A 22768-nucleotide genomic window follows, 5' to 3' on the forward strand; every position below is an offset into this window, starting at 1 on the left:
TTGAAAAAAAAAAAAAAAAACGACTGACATTTTTTTAATCTGATCTCAGGTCAGAAGGGGTTAATCAGACCAGTGTGTGTCCAGTGGAAACCTCGTATGAATCTGATCTCAGGTCAGAATGGGCTAAATGATATCGTCCAGGAGATGCGGCGTTCCCACCCAGTCCAGCGTGCGCGGCTCGGAGGCGGCCATGATCATGCACATGAACTGCTTCCCCGTGCGGCGGTCCGTGGGGTACACGGTGGTGGGCGTGAAGCGCCGGTTCCGCTCCACGAAGTCGCAGAGCCGCCGGTAAACCGCCGGGTACTCGTGGCGCAGAGACACGCCGCGGAGACGCAGCTCGCGCTGGATGTTGATGAAGCACACCTGGGAAACATCACATGGTCACAAAGGTTGCACCCGTTGGTTTGACCCTAAACTGGGGTTCACAGTGAGAAACACCACATGGTCACAAAGGTTGCACCCGTTGGTTTGACCCTAAACTGGGTTTCACAGTGAGAAACACATGGTTATAAAGCTTTAGGACATATATTATTCATATATATATATATATATATATATATCATCTTTATGTATTTTTCTTTTGTGTTTTGCGCCCCTCCTCTCTCTCCTCTCCATGGTATTGTCTCTTACCTCTCTCGCCCTCCTCTCTCTCCTCTCTCTCCTCTCCATGGTATTGTCTCTTACCTCTCTCGCCCGGCGCCCCTCCTCTCTCTCCTCTCCTCTCCTCTCCTCTCCCTCCTCTCTCTCCTCTCCTCTCCTCGCCCTCCTCTCTCTCCTCTCCATGGTATTGTCTCTTACCTCTCTCGCCCTCCTCTCTCTCCTCTCTCTCCTCTCCATGGTATTGTCTCTTACCTCTCTCGCCCGGCGCCCCTCCTCTCTCTCCTCTCCCTCCTCTCCCTCCTCTCTCTCCTCTCCCTCCTCTCCTCTCCCTCCTCTCTCTCCTCTATCTCCTCTCCCTCCTCTCTCTCCTCTCCTCTCCCTCCTCTCTCTCCTCTCTCTCCTCTATCTCCTCTCCCTCCTCTCTCTCCTCTCCTCTCCCTCCTCTCTCTCCTCTCCTCTCCTCTCCTCTCCCTCCTCTCTCTCCTCTCCTCTCCTCTCCCTCCTCCTCTCCTCTCCTCTCCTCTCCTCTCCTCTCCTCTCCTCTCCTCTCCTCTCCTCTCCTCTCCTCTCCTCTCCTCTCCTCTCCTCTCCTCTCCTCTCCTCTCCCTCCTCTCTCTCCTCTCCTCTCCTCTCCTCTCCCTCCTCTCCCTCCTCTCTCTCCTCTCTCTCCTCTCTCTCCTCTCCCTCCTCTCTCTCCTCTCTCTCCTCTCCATGGTATTGTCTCTTACCTCTCTCGCCCGGCGCCCCTCCTCTCTCTCCTCTCCCTCCTCTCCCTCCTCTCTCTCCTCTCCTCTCCTCTCTCTCCTCTCCATGGTATTGTCCCTTACCTCTCTCGCCCGGCGCCCCTCCTCTCCCTCGCGGTCGATGTCGGCGGTCCCAGGGGGCGGGGTCAGGATGAGGGTCTCCATGTCGACGCCCCCTCCCCCCCCCTCCTCCTCCTCCTCCCGGTGAACCTTCCTCTCCGGGCTGAAGGACGCCAGCGCCACCTTGAGGCCACAATTTACAATTTAGGCATTTAGGGAGCGGACACTATTATTATTATTATATCTGTATAATAAACTATAGAGTGAAAGATGGAGTCTGAAGAGGTGGCTTTTCACGCTAGAAAACTTAACCCATTCTGACCTGAGATCAGATTCATACGAGGTTTCCGCTGGACACACACTGGTCTGATTGACCCATTCTGACCTGAGATCAGATTCATACGAGGTTTCCACTGGACACACACTGGTCTGATTGACCCATTCTGACCTGAGATCAGATTTAAAAAAATGTCAGTCGTTCTTCGATTGTTCAAAAATAGCAGACCTAAAAGCTCGTATGAGCTTGTAGATCTGCTATTTTTAAATAGCTAAAGCATAACATGATGCTGACACCAAAATGGGTGCCCGGTCAGAATGGGTTAATGTAACTGTGAGAGTGTAGATTTGGTTCCAAACTATCATTTAGCTGAAGACGCCCTGGAACTCCCTCAAGGACCCCTGAGGCTCCCCGGACCCCACTTTGGGAACCACTGATGACGTGAGTAAATGTGTTGTAGTGAGTAAATATATTGTAGTGAGTCAAGGTAATATAGTTAGTAAATGTAATGTAGTTGAGTAGTTGTACTCGGTTCACTGGCCTTGGCGTACTTGCAACTAGTAACTGTGACTCTGTCCATGGTGCTGAAGTCATGTTGCAGCATTGAGACTAGCTGTGACTCTGTCTATGGTGCTGAAGTCATGTTGTAGCATTGAGACTAGCTGTGACTCTGTCCATGGTGCTGAAGTCATGTTGTAGCATTGAGACTAGCTGTGACTCTGTCCATGGTGCTGAAGTCATGTTGCAGCATTGAGACTAGCTGTGACTCTGTCCATGGTGCTGAAGTCATGTTGCAGCATTGAGACTAGCTGTGACTCTGTCTATGGTGCTAAAGTCATGTTGTAGCATTGAGATTAGCTGTGACTCTGTCCATGGTGCTGAAGTCATGTTGTAGCATTGAGACTAGCTGTGACTCTGTCCATGGTGCTGAAGTCATGTTGTAGCATTGAGACTAGCTGTGACTCTGTCCATGGTGCTGAAGTCATGTTGTAGCATTGAGACTAGCTGTGACTCTGTCCATGGTGCTGAAGTCATGTTGCAGCATTGAGACTAGCTGTGACTCTGTCCATGGTGCTGAAGTCATGTTGTAGCATTGAGACTAGCTGTGACTCTGTCCATGGTGCTGAAGTCATGTTGTAGCATTGAGACTGACCTTGGCGTACTTCCGGACGGTGGGGGTGTGGCTTCGCGGTGCCGCCCCCCCGGGGGGCGTGGCCTCTCCCACGGCGATGCTAACGTTGAGCAGGAAGCACTCGTTGGGGTCGTACTCTCCGCCCGCGTCGCGCAGCTCGCCGCAGTACTCGCCCAGGTTGTCCTTGAAGCTGTCCAGCTCACGCAGGCTAGAAATAACATCATTATTATTATTATTAATATTATTAATAATATACGGTAAGCTGTCCAGCTCACGCAGGCTAGAAATAACATTATTATTATTATACAGAATTTTCCAAACAACACACAGACTAAAGGGTGTTCAAACAGCCCGTCCAGGCCTCAGGTAGGAGGGTATTGGGGATGTATTAAGGGGGTATTAGGGGTATATTAGGGGGCATTACCCTAGGTATGTGGGGTATTAGGGGGTATATTAAGGGGGTATTAGGGGTATATTAAGGGGGTATTAGGGGGGTATTAGGGGTGTATTAAGGGGGTATTAGGGGGTATATTAAGGGGGTATTAGGGGGGTATTAGGGGGGTATTAGGGGTGTATTAAGGGGGTATTGGGGGTGTATTAAGGGGGTATTGGGGGTGTATTAAGGGGGTATTAGGGGTATATTAGGGGGCATTACCTCAGGTATGTGGGGTATTAGGGGTATATTAAGGGGGTATTAGGGGTGTATTAAGGGGGTATTGGGGGTGTATTAAGGGGGTATTAGGGGTGTATTAAGGGGGTATTAGGGGTGTATTAAGGGGGTATTAGGGGGTGTATTAAGGGGGTATTAGGGGTGTATTAAGGGGGTATTAGGGGTGTATTAAGGGGGTATTAGGGGTATATTAAGGCGGTATTAGGGGTATATTAAGGGGGTATTAGGGGTGTATTAAGGGGGTATTAGGGGTGTATTAAGGGGGTATTAGGGGTATATTAAGGGGGTATTAGGGGTGTATTAAGGGGGTATTAGGGGTATATTAAGGGGGTATTAGGGGTGTATTAAGGGGGTATTAGGGGTATATTAAGGGGGTATTAGGGGTATATTAAGGGGGTATTAGGGGTGTATTAAGGGGGTATTAGGGGTGTATTAAGGGGGTATTAGGGGTGTATTAAGGGGGTATTGGGGGTGTATTAAGGGGGTATTAGGGGTGTATTAAGGGGGTATTGGGGGTGTATTTAGGGGGTATTAGGGGTGTATTAAGGGGGTATTAGGGGTGTATTAAGGGGGTATTAGGGGTATATTAGGGGGGTATTAGGGGTGTATTAAGGGGGTATTACCTCAGGTATGTGGGGTATTAGGGGTGTATTAAGGGGGTATTGGGGGTGTATTAAGGGGGTATTAGGGGTATATTAAGGGGGTATTAGGGGTGTATTAAGGGGGTATTGGGGGTATATAAGGGGGCATTACCTCAGGTATGTGGGGGACATGGCCAGCCCGTCCAGGCTGCGCTGCAGAAACACGCCCGACGCTGCCGGGTTGGGGAAACCCAGGAAGAGAACGCCACGCCCCCGAGACAGGAAGCCCACCTGGGGGGGGAGGGGGGGGGGGATGGAAAATCACTTTTCAAGACTGGAGTTAGTTGGTTTCTACCCCACAGCAACGATAAGTAAAACATACTCCCCCCTACCTTAGCCAGCCTAGAGAAGGCCTTGTGAACGTCGGGGGTTTCCCTGCAGTGTCGTATGACGTGTCGGCAGACGGAGCCCACGCGACCGTACAGACAGCTCCCCTTGTGGACGTCCCAGTCGCTGCGCCGGCAGCCCCGCGAGCAGTAGTAGGTGTAGCAGCTGTGGCACGACTTGAAGTACAGGCAGGCGTTGAACACCGTCTCTGTACGACGACACCTACAGTACAGTACAGCATGAGTACAGTACAGTATTAGTACAGTACAGTACAGTACAGCATGAGTACAGTACAGTACAGTACAGTACAGCATGAGTACAGTACAGTACAGTACAGTACAGCATGAGTACAGTACAGTACAGTACAGTACAGTACAGCATGAGTACAGTACAGTACAGTACAGTACAGCATGAGTACAGTACAGTACAGTACAGTACAGCATGAGTACAGTACAGTATTAGTACAGTACAGACAGTATTAGTACAGTATAGCAGTAGTACATCATGGTGTCATCTTCATTGGGATAGTGTTAGCGGTAGCGTTAGCGTTAGCGTACTGACCGGTTGTTGGAGCACATCATGGTGTCGTCCTCATCGGGGTAGCGTTAGTGTTAGCGGTAGTGTTAGCGGTAGCGTTAGCGGTAGCGTTAGCGTACTGACCGGTTGTTGGAGCACATCATGGTGTCGTCCTCATCGGGGTAGCGTTAGTGTTAGCGGTAGCGGTAGTGTTAGCGGTAGCGTTAGCGGTAGCGTTAGCGTACTGACCGGTTGTTGGAGCACATCATGGTGTCGTCCTCGTCAGGGCTCTGGTCCGGCGAACACTCGTCGGCGCTCTTCAGGCCGTCGCTCGAGGCCACGCCCCCTCCTCCCCCGATGGAGGCGGAGTCAGGGTAGACCACGCCCCCTCCCCCGATGGAGGCGGAGTCGGCGTCGTCTCGGAACGCTTCAGGGTTCATCCTCCGGATGGACGTCGGCTGCTTGTCCAGCGGAAGAGGCTCCGCCTTCCTGGACAAGGACCAATGGGATTATTAGTATTATTATTAGAGGCTCCGCCTTCCTGGACAACGACTCAGAGGCTGCAAGGCCCGAGGCCTCGCACTTTTCGCCAGGGACCCCCAATGAGAGAAGATTCTTTACGGCTCTAGCAGTGATTCTCAACCCGTTTAATTTCAAGGACCCCCAGTTTGACATGCGTTACGCTACGGACCCCCATTTAATGGCATTTCTATCTCTGGGACCCCCAATGTGTATTGTAAAATCAATGTTAATGTAACTCTGAGAGTGTACAAATGGTTCCATTTGTACACTCAGAGTTACAGACCCATAAGGGTCCATTTGGTTCCAATAAGGGTATAAGGGCATAAGGGTTTAGGGTATAAGGGTTTAGGGTTCAGGGTTACCTGGACATGGAGGCTGCCTCCTCCTCGTCGATGAGTTTCTTCAGCTGGTCCAGGATGTCTTCGCTGGCGCGTCGACTCGGAGGCTTGTAGTCGGTCACCAGGTCGGCCAGCAGCTCGTCCAGCTGCTCTAGACTCTGCTGTAACGACGACGCATTCTCCTGGACCAATAGGGTTAGGGTTAGTTTAACGAGGCGTTCTCCTGGACCAATAGAGTCTGAGTTAGTTTAACTAACTAACTAAACTAAAGCCCAAAACACACCAATTGCAACGCAAGGTGCGGTTTACCTTAAAACAGACTTGAACTAGTGTGGTAGACTAAGTCCACTAAGGTTTTTCAGAAGACTAAATATGACTAAGACTGAATGGTGTTATTCAGAAGACTAAGATGAAATATTTTCTGGCAGAATTTATCGTCAAAATCGCTTTTTGACGCTTTTTGACCCTGTGCCACCCCACCTAACCCTAACCCTACCCCAGGGTTTCTTATTTACATGATTGCCTTGCGCCTGTTATTAGATAGACAACACATTACAGCTGTAATTAGATAGACAACACATTACAGCTGTAATTAGATAGACAACACATTACAGCTGTAATTAGATAGACAACACATTACAGCTGTAATTAGATAGACAACACATTACAGCTGTAATTAGATAGACAACACATTACAGCTGTAATTAGATATACCTGTAATTAGATAGACAACACATTACAGCTGTAATTAGATAGACAACACATTACAGCTGTAATTAGATAGACAACACATTACAGCTGTAATTAGATAGACAACACATTACAGCTGTAATTAGATAGACAACACATTACAGCTGTAATTAGATAGACAACACATTACAGCTGTGCTGCCTGCAGTCGGTCAAACGTTTTCAGCTCAAGTGTTCCGCTGTTTGTTTGTCTCCTCTCTTGGGCAAAAAGAACAATGTCTGTAACAAGTAATCCGATTGTTGATCTTGTGATAGCAGCTTATTGTGCATTGTTTAGAGTTGTTTGCAACTTTGCATACAATTATGTTTTACAAGCAGCTGACGTGATTCGTCTCTGTACAGATAGTAAGTGATTTGTGGCTCTGGCTTTGCTCTGTTTGACACATGCTTTCTGTAACAGTCATTACAGTCATTACAACATGCTTTCTGTAACAGTAATTTGGAAATGTTTGTATTTTGTTGTTACAGTTTCACAAGTTGGTGTAAAAGCTGGCATCCTCAGCCAGTGAGGCCAACACCACTGGTTACCAAACCTTTTCACGTCAAGGACCCCCAAATTGGCACTCGGTAGCCCGTGGACCCCCAATTGAACATATACAACCCCCATAAGAGGAGATTTGTACGGCTCTAGCAGTGATTCTCAACCCGTTAAATTTCCAATGACCCCCAGTTTGACATGCATTAGTCTACGGACCCCCATTTAATGGCATTTCCATCTCTGGGACCCCCAATTTATATTGTAGAATAAATGTTAATTTAACTCAGAGTTACCTAACGGGTTCGTTTGGTTCCATTTGTTTTTGATTTGAGTTACAGACCCATAAGGGTCGACTTGGTTCCTATAACTATCATTTGGCTGGGGACCCCCTGGAACTCCCTCAAGGACCCCTGGGGGTCCCCGGACCAGACTTTGGGAACCACTGACCTGGGTCTTGTCTCTGCACGGCGAGGCGGAGGCGAAGCAGGACATGCCGCCGCCGCCGCGCTGCTCGGCGTCGCGCCGCGAGTCCAGGACGTCCCAGCTGGCCGAGCGTTCCGGCTCGGAGGACCGCGACCCCCCCGCGGGAGGTCGGAGGTCGTTGTCCGTGATGGTTATCTCCGGGGTGACGAACCAGTGGCGGCCGGACACGCTCCGGGCCGTCTCGGACGCCGTGGGGCTCTTGTCGATCAGAGAGTTGTCGGACATGGAGAGAGCCGCGTAGCGTCTGGGAGAGCTGGAGAGGTTGACCACCACCGGACGCTGGCGCTGGTGATGGTGGGCCTTCAGAGCCGGGACACGTACTTTGGTTACACATAGCATTGGTTACACATAGCATTGGTTACACATAGCATGGGTTACACATAGCATTGGTTACACATAGCATGGGTTATACATAGCATTGGTCCGACCGGATTAAGGTTGGTGAGGGGTGCGTTAAAACGATCGGATTAAGGTTGGTGAGGGGTGGGTTAAAACGATCGGATTAAGGTTGGTGAGGGGTGCGTTAAAACGATCGGATTAAGGTTGGTGAGGGGTGCGTTAAAACGATCGGATTAAGGTTGGTGAGGGGTGCGTTAAAACGATCGGATTAAGGTTGGTGAGGGGTGCGTTAAAACGATCGGATTAAGGTTGGTGAGGGGTACGTTAAAACGATAGGATTAAGGTTGGTGAGGGGTGCGTTAAAACGACCGGATTAAGGTAGGGCCGTAGGGCCTCTCTTACAGGCTTGTGGTCGCCGTCGTCCGTGGTGCGAAGATCGTCGGCCGCCGCAGCCTTCCTGGGGTCCAGCAGGTTGTTCCTGGGGTCCAGCAGGTCGTCGTAGCTCTGGCCGCGGTGTGGCTCCGCCCCCCCGCGGTGTGGCCCCGCCCCCGCCCTCTCGGCGTGCGACGACAGGATGTCGTCCCACGACCGCGAGTAGGACTTGGAGTCGACGCCCATCCGCGGAGGGGGAGGAGCTTCGGCGCACGGGACGGCGCTCCAGTGCGTCACTCTGGTGGGAGTGGCCTGTGACAGGGGAGGAAATGCATGATGTTGATTGGTTGACTCTGGTGGGAGTGGCCTGTGACAGGGGAGGAAATGCATGACGTTGATTGGTTGACTCTGGTGGGAGTGGCCTGTGACAGGGGAGCAAATGCATGACGTTGATTGGTTGACTCTGGTGATATTTGGCTCCCCCTTCACATACGGATGCTGAGGTGGTTTCATGTCTGCTTTTCACATGACATGACGAAACGAACGTGAATAATAATCCAGTGTCTCCCATCGTCACATCGTTATAGTGACCAGATTTGACTGTGCCATCGCGCACATTCCAGCTTTTCACCAGAGGAGAAAAACCTTTAATTTTTATTTTTTTTCAAAATGAGTTAATCGCACAGGCAGACTCTTCACATACTAGAGCATGTCTGAAATAAGTGTCAGAGCTGAAATGTAAATATGAAAAAAATGCTTAAACATGTAGCTATAGGTGTAATGTTAGAGACCACAGAAGCATGTAAATATGAAATAAATGCTTAAACATGTAGCTATAGGTGTAATGTTAGAGTCCACAGAAGACATGTAAATATGAAATAAATGCTTAAACATGTAGCTATAGGTGTTAGAGTCCACAGAAGACATGTAAATATGAAATAAATGCTTAAACATGTAGCTATAGGTGTAATGTTAGAGACCACAGAAGTGAACCTTTTCAAGCCTGTTTTCTCAACTCTCTGTTTCTCTGCCAGACATTAATTACTCTATAAGCCATATCTCCAAAACTGGAGGGTCAAACTGAACAACCAATATGTCAATTTGAAGCTACGATTCCCTGCTTTGATATGAAATGAAAAAAAAACAAAAATTCAAAAAAGAATCCAATGGCAGTCTCCCGGTCAAATGTGGTCACATTAGTTACCTGGGACACGTAGGAAGCCGGGGGGTTGGTGGAGTAGCCCGAGCCCGCCTCCGAGCCGTACCACTCGTCGCTCTGCGGCTGGACCACGCGGGCGTGTCTCCGCCCCTCCGTGTAGTACGCCCGCGCCGGGAAGTGGTGCTCGACCCCTCCCCCGCCCCCCGCGGGGTGGTGGTGGTGGTGCTGGTAGTACAGCCTGGGAGGAGCCGTCTGGATCTGATAGGTCCGCGGGTGGTCGTCCCCTCCTCCGAAGAAGGTCCGGGCGGTGCCGGCGGGCCCGGGCGGCGTCTGGACGATGTAGGAGGACGGCAGCGCGAAGCCCGACGATTCGCCGCCCGGCGGTTTGGCGTAGGCGGCGGAGGGGGGGGGGTACAGCGGGTGGAAGCACGGCGGCTCCATCTCGGCGAAGTACGGCGACGCCATCGACCCCATCGACCCCACCCCCACCACGCTGGGCACGGCGTGCACCGCACGCGTCCGTGGGTCCTGAACCATGTCCAGATATATAATATCATTAACCCATTCAGGCCTGACGTCGAAATCATTTAAAAAAAGTCTTCTGAAAGAATATATGTTCAAAGATTTGTGCCGCATTTTCACGATTTTTCAAAAATAGCAGACCTACAAGTGGCGCGCTACGAGCTTGTAGATCTGCTATTTTTCAATAGTTAAAACATCAAAAGGGGTTCCCGTACAGAATGGGAATGCAATGCAATATCGTCGCTGTCGAGAGGAAACCTTTTTGGGTTTTTGATTTTATTCCATAAATCAGTTCTACTGAACACCCTTTACGTCTGTGTGTTGTTTCATAAATCAGTGCTATTGAACACCCTTTACGTCTGTGTGTTGTTTCATAAATCAGTGCTATTGAACACCCTTTACGTCTGTGTGTTGTTTCATAAATCAGTGCTATTGAACACCCTTTACGTCTGTGTGTTGTTCCATAAATCAGTGCTATTGAACACCCTTTACGTCTGTGTGTTGTTCCATAAATCAGTGCTATTGAACACTCCACCACCTCTCCCCCTCTCAAACGGTCTGCTAAAGCAGCTAACTCCACCACCTCTCCCCCTCTCAAACGGTCTGCTAAAGCAGCTAACTCCACCACCTCTCGCCCTGTCAAACTGTCTGCTACAAAGCAGCTAACTCCACCACCTCTCCCCCTCTCAAACGGTCTGCTAAAGCAGCTAACTCCACCACCTCTCCCCCTCTCAAACTGTCTGCTATAAAGCAGCTAACTCCACCACCTCTCCCCCTCTCAAACGGTCTGCTAAAGCAGCTAACTCCACCACCTCTCCCCCTCTCAAACTGTCTGCTAAAGCAGCTAACTCCACCACCTCTCCCCCTCTGAAACTGTCTGCTATAAAGCAGCTAACTCCACCACCTCTCCCCCTCTCAAACTGTCTGCTAAAGCAGCTAACTCCACCACCTCTCCCCCTCTCAAACTGTCTGCTATAAAGCAGCTAACTTCACCACCTCTCCCCCTCTCAAACTGTCTGCTAAAGCAGCTAACTCCACCACCTCTCCCCCTCTCAAACTGTCTGCTATAAAGCAGCTAACTCCACCACCTCTCCCCCTCTCAAACGGTCTGCTAAAGCAGCTAACTCCACCACCTCTCGCCCTCTCAAACTGTCTGCTATAAAGCAGCTAACTCCACCACCTCTCCCCCTCTCAAACGGTCTGCTAAAGCAGCTAACTCCACCACCTCTCCCCCTCTCAAACGGTCTGCTAAAGCAGCTAACTCCACCACCTCTCGCCCTGTCAAACTGTCTGCTACAAAGCAGCTAACTCCACCACCTCTCCCCCTCTCAAACGGTCTGCTAAAGCAGCTAACTCCACCACCTCTCCCCCTCTCAAACTGTCTGCTATAAAGCAGCTAACTCCACCACCTCTCCCCCTCTCAAACGGTCTGCTAAAGCAGCTAACTCCACCACCTCTCCCCCTCTCAAACTGTCTGCTAAAGCAGCTAACTCCACCACCTCTCCCCCTCTGAAACTGTCTGCTATAAAGCAGCTAACTCCACCACCTCTCCCCCTCTCAAACTGTCTTCTAAAGCAGCTAACTCCACCACCTCTCCCCCTCTCAACCTGTCTGCTATAAAGCAGCTAACTTCACCACCTCTCCCCCTCTCAAACTGTCTGCTAAAGCAGCTAACTCCACCACCTCTCCCCCTCTCAAACTGTCTGCTATAAAGCAGCTAACTCCACCACCTCTCCCCCTCTCAAACGGTCTGCTAAAGCAGCTAACTCCACCACCTCTCCCCCTCTCAAACTGTCTGCTAAAGCAGCTAACTCCACCACCTCTCCCCCTCTCAAACTGTCTGCTATAAAGCAGCTAACTCCACCCCCTCTCAAACTGTCTGCTATAAAGCAGCTAACTCCACCACCTCTCCCCCTCTTAAATTGTCTGCTAAAGCAGCTAACTCCACCACCTCTCACCCTCTATCTAAAGTCACAAGTTAACAACAACAACTTTGATGGGGCAGTATTGCATTGTTTTAATATAAGGTTTTATTAATTTCCTTAAAAACATATATTTTTCATTTCCTGAAAAATGAACATTTTGGAGTTATGAGGTTTCCTCCGGTTTCTAGGGTTATTGTTAAAGTTACTTAAAGGACCACTCCTCCATTTTTCAACCATTTCTTCATATAATTGGTCCTCACTAGTCCATGATAAAATACCACCATTCTTTTCCTACTCGGTCTGTGTATGCAGTTCAGAAACCTGTCTGTGTCTCATAGGAGGGCTGTGGGCAGTTCAGAAACCAGTCTGTGTCTCATAGGAGGGCTGTGGGCAGTTCAGAAACCAGTCTGTGTCTCATAGGAGGGCTGTGGGCAGTTCAGAAACAGTCTGTGTCTCATAGGAGAGCTGTGGGTGGTTCAGAAACCAGTCTGTGTCTCATAGGAGGACTGTGGGCGGTTCTAACCTTACCTGCACGTAGCACACTTTGGGAGTGAAGTTCTGTCCGGCCATGAAGCATTCCTCTGGGAAGTACGAGCTCGGCCTGGAAGGAGGACATGTTATTATAACTAAAACTAACGAGGAAAAAAAACAAAATTTAAAATGAATTAATAAAAACTAAATAAAAACCAGAAAATTAAAAGAAAGATGATAGTGTGTCAGGGTTATGGTTAGGGTTATGGTTAGGGTTCGGGTTAGTGTGTCATCACCAAACTAACTGAAACTATAGACAGAAGCTAGGGTGGCTTAGCAGCCTAGCCTAGACGGTTAAGCTAACCGCTAACTATATGTATAGGCTTCATCTATAACTGTGATATCCTTTATTTGAAATGCTATCTTTTCTTGAGGTTTTATTACACGATACTCACTCCGGTCCAATCCTGAACCTGATTTATTCATCTGAATTGAAATGGGCCCAAAAAACGTAAACTAAAACGAATGAAAACTAAACCCAAACTAAGCACACAAATAAAAACGTACAAAAAAAATAATAAAAACTAGCAATGCCGCTCTAAAAACTACCTAAAACTAACTGAATCACAAATATAAATAAGTCAAAACTAACTAAAACTAAACTATAATGAAAAATCCCAAACTATGTCTAACCTGAGGAGGAGGGGTCTAACCTGGGAGGAGGAGGGGCCTAACCATGGGAGGGGTCTAACCCTGGGAGGAGGAGGGGTCTAACCTGGGAGGAGGAGGGGCCTAACCCTGGTAGGGGGAGGAGTCTAACCTGGGAGGGGGAGGGGCCTAACCCTGGCAGGGGGAGGGGTCTAACCCTGGGAGGAGGAGGGGTCTAACCCTGGAAGGGGGAGGGGTCTAACCTGGAAGGAGGAGGGGCCTAACCCTGGGAGGGGGAGGGGTCTAACCCTGGGAGGAGGAGGGGTCTAACCCTGGAAGGGGGAGGGGTCTAACCTGGGAGGAGGAGGGGTCTAACCCTGGAAGGGGGAGGGGTCTAACCTGGGAGGAGGAGGGGCCTAACCATGGGAGGGGGAGGGGTCTAACCCTGGGAGGAGGAGGGGTCTAACCCTGGAAGGGGGGGGGTCTAACCCTGGGAGGAGGAGGGGTCTAACCTGGGAGGAGGAGGGGTCTAACCCTGGGAGGGGAAGGGGTCTAACCTGGGAGGAGGAGGGGTCTAACCTGGGAGGAGGAGGGGTCTAACTCTGGAAGGGGGAGGGGTCTAACCCTGGAAGGGGGAGGGGTCTAACCTGGGGGGAGGAGGGGTCTAACCCTGGAAGGGGGAGGGGTCTAACCTGGGAGGAGGAGGGGCGGCGCTCACGTATCTGGGCGACTCCTCGGTGTAAAAGTATTCGCCGGGCGTGGTCGGGCGTTCTCCGGCGGTGAAGTCGTAGTAGTCGCCGGGCGAAGCCATCCGTCGCGCGCCGCCAGCGACCTCCGCGGCGACCTGCTGCAGCGTTGAGGTCGCAACGGAAACATTTTGATTTTAGTCTTTTGAATAGTTTTCATTTAGGTCGACTATTATATCATAAGACTTTTGGCGGGCCTAATGGCTGATTTCACATTTGCGGAAAATATGTCAAATGAATTACACTGGATCTCTTGTCCACTATCCTAACATTTTAGTCGAGTTTCTCATTTGTTGACGAACTTGTCAGTACATTTAGTCTCAGTTTAAGTGATCGTAGCTTAGTTTTAATTTAGTTTCCATTTAGTTTTATCGTCAGTGAAAAAAAAGGCAGTCGGCGACGTCATAGTTTTAGTCGACAAAATCAAGTCTGCCACACACCTGCTGCAGGTAAGAGGTGTTGGGCATGCTGCGGGACGAGTAGCGCCCCCCGCTGGCCGCCGCCGCCCGGCGGTACTCGCGGCCCAGCGAGTCTGTGGGCGTGGCCGTGGGCGTCGCCCGGGAGGAGTAGGAGAAGTGGCGAGGGACCGTCAGGCTGCGAGCGCTGCCCCCGTGCTGCGGGTTAAAACAATAGGCCGTCAGGCTGCGGGTTAAAACAACAGGCCGTCAGGCTGCGGGTTAAAACAACAGGCCGTCAGGCTGCGGGTTAAAACAATAGGCCGTCAGGCTGCGGGTTAAAACAATAGGCCGTCAGGCTGCGGGTTAAAACAACAGGCCGTCAGGCTGCGGGTTAAAACAACAGGCCGTCAGGATGCGGGTTAAAACAATAGGCCGTCAGGCTGCGGGTTAAAACAATAGGCCGTCAGGCTGCGGGTTAAAACAACAGGCCGTCAGGCTGCGGGTTAAAACAACAGGCCATCAGGCTGCGGGTTAAAACAACAGGCCGTCAGGCTGCGGGTTAAAACAATAGGCCGTCAGGCTGCGGGTTAAAACAATAGGCCATCAGGCTGCGGGTTATATATACACTGTAAATAAAACAATACGACCACCTCCGTACAGTATAACTCACCCCTCCCCCGTGCTGCCTCTGGTGTTTGGCGGCCGCGGCCGCCATGGTGTCGGGCTTGATGTCGACCCGACAGCGGACGTGAGGGCTGGTGGCCCCGCCCTTCTCCGGCCCCGCCCCCTCCTCCTCGCCGTAGCAGGGCGAGTAGCGGCCTGCGCAGCCGGCTGCGTCAGGCGGCTGCAGCCTGCTGGGATGCACCTCGTGCAGCAGAGCCCGCGTCGCTGCGCAGACGACAGGAAAGAGTTAACGGGAAGTAACGGAGTGAGACAGGAAAGAGTTAACAAGAACTAACGGAATGAGACAGGAAAGAGTTAACAGGAACTAACTGAATGAGACAGGAAAGAGTTAACAAGAACTAACGGAATGAGAGAGGAAAGAGTTAACAAGAACTAACGTAATGAGAGAGGAAAGAGTTAACAAGAACTAACAGAATGACCAACAACAAAAAACGTCGACTGAACAAAATAAGAACTACAATAAAACAATACATGCACGATGAGTAACTAAAATATGATAACATCGCATGATAAAAAGGTATTTTTGACCTGAAGTCAGCTTGTGGTACCCGGTCCTACAGTCATGACCTGAAGTCAGCTTGTGGTACCTGGTCTTACTGCAGTACTGACCTGAAGTCAGCTTGTGGTACCTGGCCTTACTATGTATTTATGTATGTATGTATATGTATAATGTATATGTGTACATGTATATTTAATTATGTATATTACTATAAAGCTAAAGTATGACATAATGCTTAAAACACCAGATGGGGTTAATGTGCCTCTCTCTTCTAACCTTGGTAGGACGACTGCCTGCGCGGGGACACGTCTGGCCTCCAGGGGTCGCGGCTGAGAGGAGCGGCGGTGGCGGTCCTTTGGGCGTCCCTGCTGCGCCTGCCCGGCCCGGGCGTGGACCCCTCGAAGGCCCCCGGGCGTAGACCCCCGGGCGTGGACCCCTCAAAGGCCCCCGGGCGTAGACCCCCGGGCGTGGACCCCTCAAAGGCCCCCGGGCGTAGACCCCCGGGCGTGGACCCCTCAAAGGCCATGGTCAGCAGGCTGGTCTGGACGCGCGGTGCACTCTTGGACCGCGTCCTTCTCTTTGGTTCTGCCATGTCCACCTAGTGGTGGGTTCAGGTAACAACTTAGCTGTCCACCTAGTGGTGGGTTCAGGTAACAACTTAGCTGTCCACCTAGTGGTGGGTTCAGGTAACAAATTAGCTGTCCACCTAGTGGTGGGTTCAGGTAACAAATTAGCTGTCCACCTAGTGGTGGGTTCAGGTAACAAATTAGCTGTCCACCTAGTGGTGGGTTCAGGTAACAACTTAGCTGTCCACCTAGTGGTGGGTTCAGGTAACAACTTAGCTGTCTGCCTAGTGGTGGGTTCAGGTAACAAATTAGCTGTCCACCTAGTGGTGGGTTCAGGTAACAACTTAGCTGTCCACCTAGTGGTGGGTTCAGGTAACAACTTAGCTGTCCACCTAGTGGTTGGTTCAGGTAACAACTTAGCTGTCTGCCTAGTGGTGGGTTCAGGTAACAAATTAGCTGTCCACCTAGTGGTGGGTTCAGGTAACAACTTAGCTGTCCACCTAGTGGTGGGTTCAGGTAACAACTTAGCTGTCCACCTAGTGGTGGGTTCAGGTAACAACTTAGCTGTCCACCTAGTGGTGGGTTCAGGTAACAACTTAGCTGTCCACCTAGTGGTTGGTTCAGGTAACAACTTAGCTGTCTGCCTAGTGGTGGGTTCAGGTAACAACTTAGCTGTCCACCTAGTGGTGGGTTCAGGTAACAACTTAGCTGTCCACCTAGTGGTGGGTTCAGGTAACAACTTAGCTGTCCACCTAGTGGTGGGTTCAGGTAACAACTTAGCTGTCCACCTAGTGGTGGGTTCAGGTAACAAATTAGCTGTCCACCTAGTGGTGGGTTCAGGTAACAACTTAGCTGTCCACCTAGTGGTGGGTTCAGGTAACAAATTAGCTGTCCACCTAGTGGTGGGTTCAGGTAACAACTTAGCTGTCCACCTAGTGGTGGGTTCAGGTAACAAATTAGCTGTCCACCTAGTGGTGGGTTCAGGTAACAAATTAGCTGTCCACCTAGTGGTGGGTTCAGGTAACAAATTAGCTGTCCACCTAGTGGTGGGTTCAGGTAACAACTTAGCTGTCCACCTAGTGGTGGGTTCAGGTAACAACTTAGCTGTCCACCTAGTGGTGGGTTCAGGTAACAACTTAGCTGTCCACCTAGTGGTGGGTTCAGGTAACAACTTAGCTGTCCACCTAGTGGTTGGTTCAGGTAACAACTTAGCTGTCTGCCTAGTGGTGGGTTCAGGTAACAACTTAGCTGTCCACCTAGTGGTGGGTTCAAGTAACAACTTAGCTGTCCACCTAGTGGTGGGTTCAGGTAACAAATTAGCTGTCCACCTAGTGGTGGGTTCAGGTAACAAATTAGCTGTCCACCTAGTGGTGGGTTCAGGTAACAACTTAGCTGTCCACCTAGTGGTGGGTTCAGGTAACAACTTAGCTGTCCACCTAGTGGTGGGTTCAGGTAACAACTTAGCTGTCCACCTAGTGGTTGGTTCAGGTAACAACTTAGCTGTCTGCCTAGTGGTGGGTTCAGGTAACAACTTAGCTGTCCACCTAGTGGTGGGTTCAAGTAACAACTTAGCTGTCCACCTAGTGGTGGGTTCAGGTAACAACTTAGCTGTCCACCTAGTGGTGGGTTCAGGTAACAACTTAGCTGTCCACCTAGTGGTGGGTTCAGGTAACAACTTAGCTGTCCACCTAGTGGTGGGTTCAGGTAACAACTTAGCTGTCCACCTAGTGGTGGGTTCAGGTAACAACTTAGCTGTCCACCTAGTGGTGGGTTCAGGTAACAACTTAGCTGTCCGCCTACAATTACAATTTACAATTTAGGCATTTAGAGACTCTGGGCTGTATTTTGCGTGTCTTAAGTACCAGGTCTTATTCCCTAACTTGAGTAAACTAAAGACCTGGAGGCGTGATCAATGCTCTTTGGCCACTCAGAATAGCCAAATGGCATTGATCACACCCTCCAGGTCTTTAGTTTACTCAAGTTAGGGAATAAGACCTGGTACTTAAGACACGCAAAATACAGCCCTCTTAATCCTAATCCAGAGTGACTTACATTAGGCAGGAACAAAAAGCATGGCAATACATCACATACATAACAAGTAGTTCTCATGAAACATGTTTAAGCTAAGAACGTAACAGTGGAATCTCTATATAATTAAACTATATATATGAACTATACATACTATAAAGTGCTACAGTATGTCTACATACAATGCAATTCTAGTGCTGTCTACGTAACATGCTATAAGTCTGTATACAAAAGTGCATATCTAAGGAGCTATCTAAGCGCCTAGTGCTGGGTTCAATTAACAACTTAGCTGCCTTTGACGGAGCATTCCGTCAATTCAAATCCAACCAAGACAACGTCAGTACGTTACAGTGTAGCGATACAGTGATACGTATCGTATCGCTGTTACACTCATCAGCCCCGCGGACCTCCATTTGAAAGGACATGCCAGGGACCCCCGTGAGAGAAGATCTTTACGGCTCTAGCAGTGATTCTCAACCCGTTTAATTTCAAGGACCCCCAGTTTGACATGCATTAGTCTACGGACCCCCATTTAATGGCATTTCTATCTCTGGGACCCCCAATTTATATTTTTAAATCTATGTTAATGTATAACTCGAGGTTACCCATACCCACCACCAGGTCTATATGGTGAGGTGCAGTACCCATACCCACCACCAGGTCATAAGGGTGCAGTACCCATACCCACCACCAGGTCGTAAGGGTGCAGTACCCATACCCACCACCAGGTCGTAAGGATGCAGTACCCATACCCACCAACAGGTCGCTGGCGGCCAGCGGCTGAGCGCTCATCAGTCGCTGGCTGAAGATGTCGGGCGCCGAGAAGCGTTGTCTCGCCTGGCGGCCCGGCGAGTTCCACGGCACGTCGGCCTGCCGCCTGCAGGACAAACACGGTCATTACAGTTAGTAAAAATGTGTAAAATGACTCATACTGGATCTCTGGTCCACTAGTCCCTTCTTAACATTTTAGTCTAGTTTTTATTTCTTGACGAAATTGTCAATTTATTTAGTCATCATAACTTAGAGTTATAATTTAGTTTCCATTTAGTTTTCGTCAGTTGAAAAAAAAGGTAGTCGACGAACATTTTTCGTCATAGTCTTAGTCGACAACCCTGCTCCTAACCTGTAGGGGGAGCTAGAACAACCCTGCTCCTAACCTGTAGGGGGAGCTAGAACAACCCTGCTCCTAACCTGTAGGGGGAGCTAGAACAACCCTGCTCCTAACCTGTAGGGGGAGCCCTCCATAAAACCACCCTGCTCCTAACCTGTAGAGGGAGCCCTCCATAAAACCACCCTGCTCCTAACCTGTAGAGGGAGCCCTCCATAAAACCACCCTGCTCCTAACCTGTAGAGGGAGCCCTCCATAAAACCACCCTGCTCCTAACCTGTAGAGGGAGCCCTCCATAAAACCACCCTGCTCCTAACCTGTAGAGGGAGCCCTCCATAAAACCACCCTGCTCCTAACCTGTAGAGGGAGCCCTCCATAAAACCACCCTGCTCCTAACCTGTAGAGGGAGCCCTCCATAAAACCACCCTGCTCCTAACCTGTAGAGGGAGCCCTCCATAAAACCACCCTGCTCCTAACCTGTAGAGGGAGCCCTCCATAAAACCACCCTGCTCCTAACCTGTAGAGGGAGCCCTCCATAAAACCACCCTGCTCCTAACCTGTAGGGGGAGCCCTCCATAAACCACCCTGCTCCTAACCTGTAGAGGGAGCCCTCCATAAAACCACCCTGCTCCTAACCTGTAGGGGGAGCCCTCCATAAAACCACCCTGCTCCTAACCTGTAGGGGGAGCCCTCCATAAAACCACCCTGCTCCTAACCTGTAGGGGGAGCCCTCCATAAAACCACCCTGCTCCTAACCTGTAGGGGGAGCCCTCCATAAAACCACCCTGCTCCTAACCTGTAGGGGGAGCCCTCCATAAAACCACCCTGCTCCTAACCTGTAGGGGGAGCCCTCCATAAAACCACCCTGCTCCTAACCTGTAGGGGGAGCCCTCCATAAAACCACCCTGCTCCTAACCTGTAGGGGGAGCCCTCCATGTTTTCCGGGCGGCAGTTCTTCCTCGTCGGTTGATCCTCCTGCGGCGGGGGGGCGGGGTCACATGGTCCGCGGCGGGGCGGGGCCTCTTTGAAGGGAGCTGATTGGCCGGCGGAGGAGATGAGGTCGTCGTGGGTCACGGTCGATCGCAGTAAGTCCGGCAGGTTTGTACGTGTCATCTTAAAGGGACGACGGGCGCGTACGTGTCATCTTAAAGGGACGACGGGCGCGTACATGTCATCTTAGAGGGCCATTTCACCTGCTGGAAGAAACTGCAGTCACTCAATGTTAAACCATTTTGGCCTGACGTTGAAAATTACTTCTAAATGCTTACAGTTTTCTGAAAATCCTCATGTTTCTGTATCAGTGGTGCTCAATATTGGATGTCAAGGACCCCCAAAATAATACGTGATTGTCTACCGACCCCCATCTGAAAATATGTTATTCCAGGTGCCGCATTTTTACGATTTTTCTAAAATAGCAGATCTACAAGCTCATAGCTATTTTTCAATAGCTAAAGTATAACATAATGCTTAAAACACCAAAAGTGGTTCCCGTGCAGAATGGGTAGGTTTCATGACATTAATTTACATTTATTTTATTTTTTTATTTTAGGTTTCATGTCCACAAAAAAAAAACAGAACTTTGAACACTCAAACCGCATTTTCTGTGGTCTGGGGCTTTCTCTGTGGTGTGGAAGCCTTTTTGAGCTGCAATGAAAACAGGCAGAACAGTGAAAACAACAGTGACATCTGCTGGCAAATCCCATTGACATAATATGTCAATATATTATATTGACCCATTTTAGACGGGAACCCGTTTTGGTGTTAGCATTATGTTATGCTTTAGCTATTGAAAAATAGCAGATCTACAAGCTCATACGAGCTTGTAGATCTGCTATTTTTTTAAATCGAAGAGCGACTGACATAGAATACATTTTTAGAATCTGATCTCAGGTCAGAATGAAAACTGTCAGGATGTAGAGAAGACATTTTTAGAATCTGATCTCAGGTCAGAATGGGTTATATTATGGGATTTGCAGGCTGTGACATCACAATCAGCAGGAAAATCACAGCACTTGTTTGTGCCTGAAAAGTCCCAGACCACAGAAAATCTACGTTAAAAGTTCATGTTTTCTTTAGTGCAATTCATGAGCTCAGAAAACAAAAACTAATTACAAAAACTTTTTTTTTAAATGTCACAATCCCTTTAATAGTATTTGTAGTAGACAACAGTAGCACAATTTCAAAATGTGCACTCTATAGCCAGAAAAACAATGTAGTGTGTTCTTGTGTTTGACTATAGGATTTGACTGGATTGCTGGATTACTACAGTGACCAGAATGCTTTGCTGCACTTCCCCTCCTCGTGGAGAGGGGGACGGCTGTCTTACTGAGACAACATGTAGTCCAGGAAGGAAGTGGAACACACGTCTCTGCTTCTGGTGGCTGATATTGTCCTTCTAATGAACGTTAGACTGGTTGGAAACACACGTCTCTGCTTCTGGTGACTGATATTGTTCTTCTAATGAACGTTAGACTGGTTGGAAACACGTCTCTGCTTCTGGTGACTGATATTGTCCTTCTAATGAACGTTAGACAGGTTGAAAACACACGTCTCTGCTTCTGGTGGCTGATATTGTCCTTCTAATGAACGTTAGACTGGTTGAAAACACACGTCTCTGCTTCTGGTGGCTGATATTGTCCTTTAATGAACATTAGACTGGTTGAAAACACACGTCTCTGCTTCTGGTGGCTGATATTGTCCTTCTAATGAACGTTAGACTGGTTGAAAACACATGTCTCTGCTTCTGGTGGCTGATATTGTCCTTCTAATGAATGCTAGACTGGTTGAAAACACACGTCTCTGCTTCTGGTGACTGATATTGTCCTTCTAATGAACGTTAGACTGGTTGAAAACACATGTCTCTGCTTCTGGTGGCTGATATTGTCCTTCTAATGAATGTTGACGACCCCCATCTCAAAATATGTTGTTCCAGCAAGCAAGGCTTCTCCAGAGTTAAAAACGTTGCTTTGAAAAGATATATATTCAAAGATTTGCGCCACATTTTGTGGCACACTTTGTGCGGTGCTACTCAGAGTGACTACTGGGTTGGGCTTGCTGGAGGCATGCGGGCCTATTAACCCCCCCGTATGTAATAATAATAATACTAATAATAAAACTTTATTTGTATAGCACCTTTCATGACATGAAATGCAGCTCAAAGTGCCCCTTGTATGTAGGCTTCTCTTTACAGATTATATCATTTACAGAGGAGGACTTATTTGTTAGTGACCTGATGTTAAACAAGGCAAGGTTAAGCTTGTTATCACATTTTTGGGGGCTGTGATGCCTGTGAGGTACAGTAACCAAACAGCATTCTCTCTCCAGACCACTCCTTGTGTTGGACAATCTATTTGAAATAACAGTAGAAATGTTGTGAAGCTCAACATGTACAGTGATTGAAACACCAGGCTTTCTAGAAGCATGGGGTCCATACATGTTTGTTGCTGCGCATAATGGACCCTGTTCATATCAGTTATCAAATGTATTTTCTAGGCTATCTGGAGCTGGGCTTGACATATGGGACGCCACCATAGGCTTATTAACCCCCCCGTATGTAGGCTTATTAACCCCTCGTATGTTCTGTCTGTCAGAAGCGGTTGAGGGCCGATCTCGGGACGCACCAGAGCCTCCTTTCAGTCTTTGTCACGCAGCGAGAAAAGAAACGGCCCGCAGCGGCTCGGCTGTTTTTCACACGCAACGAACTGTGAATGTATTCATCTCCTCGTGTGTGTGTGTGTGTGTGTGTGTGTGTGTGTGTGTGTGTG

At 49.3% G+C, this 22768-nt stretch overlaps 1 protein-coding gene across 1 annotated transcript; it reads right to left on the reverse strand.

Moving 5' to 3' along the window:
- Positions 1 to 123: 123 nt before the first annotated feature.
- On the reverse strand, positions 124 to 20117 carry LOC310879657 (apical junction component 1 homolog; the record flags this gene model as incomplete). Its single annotated transcript, XM_083794453.1, has 17 exons — positions 124 to 366; positions 1431 to 1589; positions 2837 to 3023; positions 4239 to 4357; positions 4459 to 4675; positions 5219 to 5458; positions 5854 to 6011; positions 7504 to 7839; positions 8281 to 8562; positions 9455 to 9937; positions 12385 to 12457; positions 13668 to 13822; positions 14162 to 14335; positions 14790 to 15007; positions 15579 to 15900; positions 18653 to 18773; positions 19921 to 20117. The coding sequence occupies 17 exons, from the start codon at positions 20115 to 20117 to the stop codon at positions 124 to 126; spliced, it is 3684 nt and encodes a 1227-aa protein (XP_083650579.1).
- Between the last annotated feature and the right edge of the window lie 2651 nt (positions 20118 to 22768).

This window comes from Protomyctophum parallelum (genome assembly GCF_964188405.1).
Source record: "Protomyctophum parallelum genome assembly, chromosome: 21".
Lineage (NCBI taxonomy): Eukaryota > Metazoa > Chordata > Actinopteri > Myctophiformes > Myctophidae > Protomyctophum > Protomyctophum parallelum.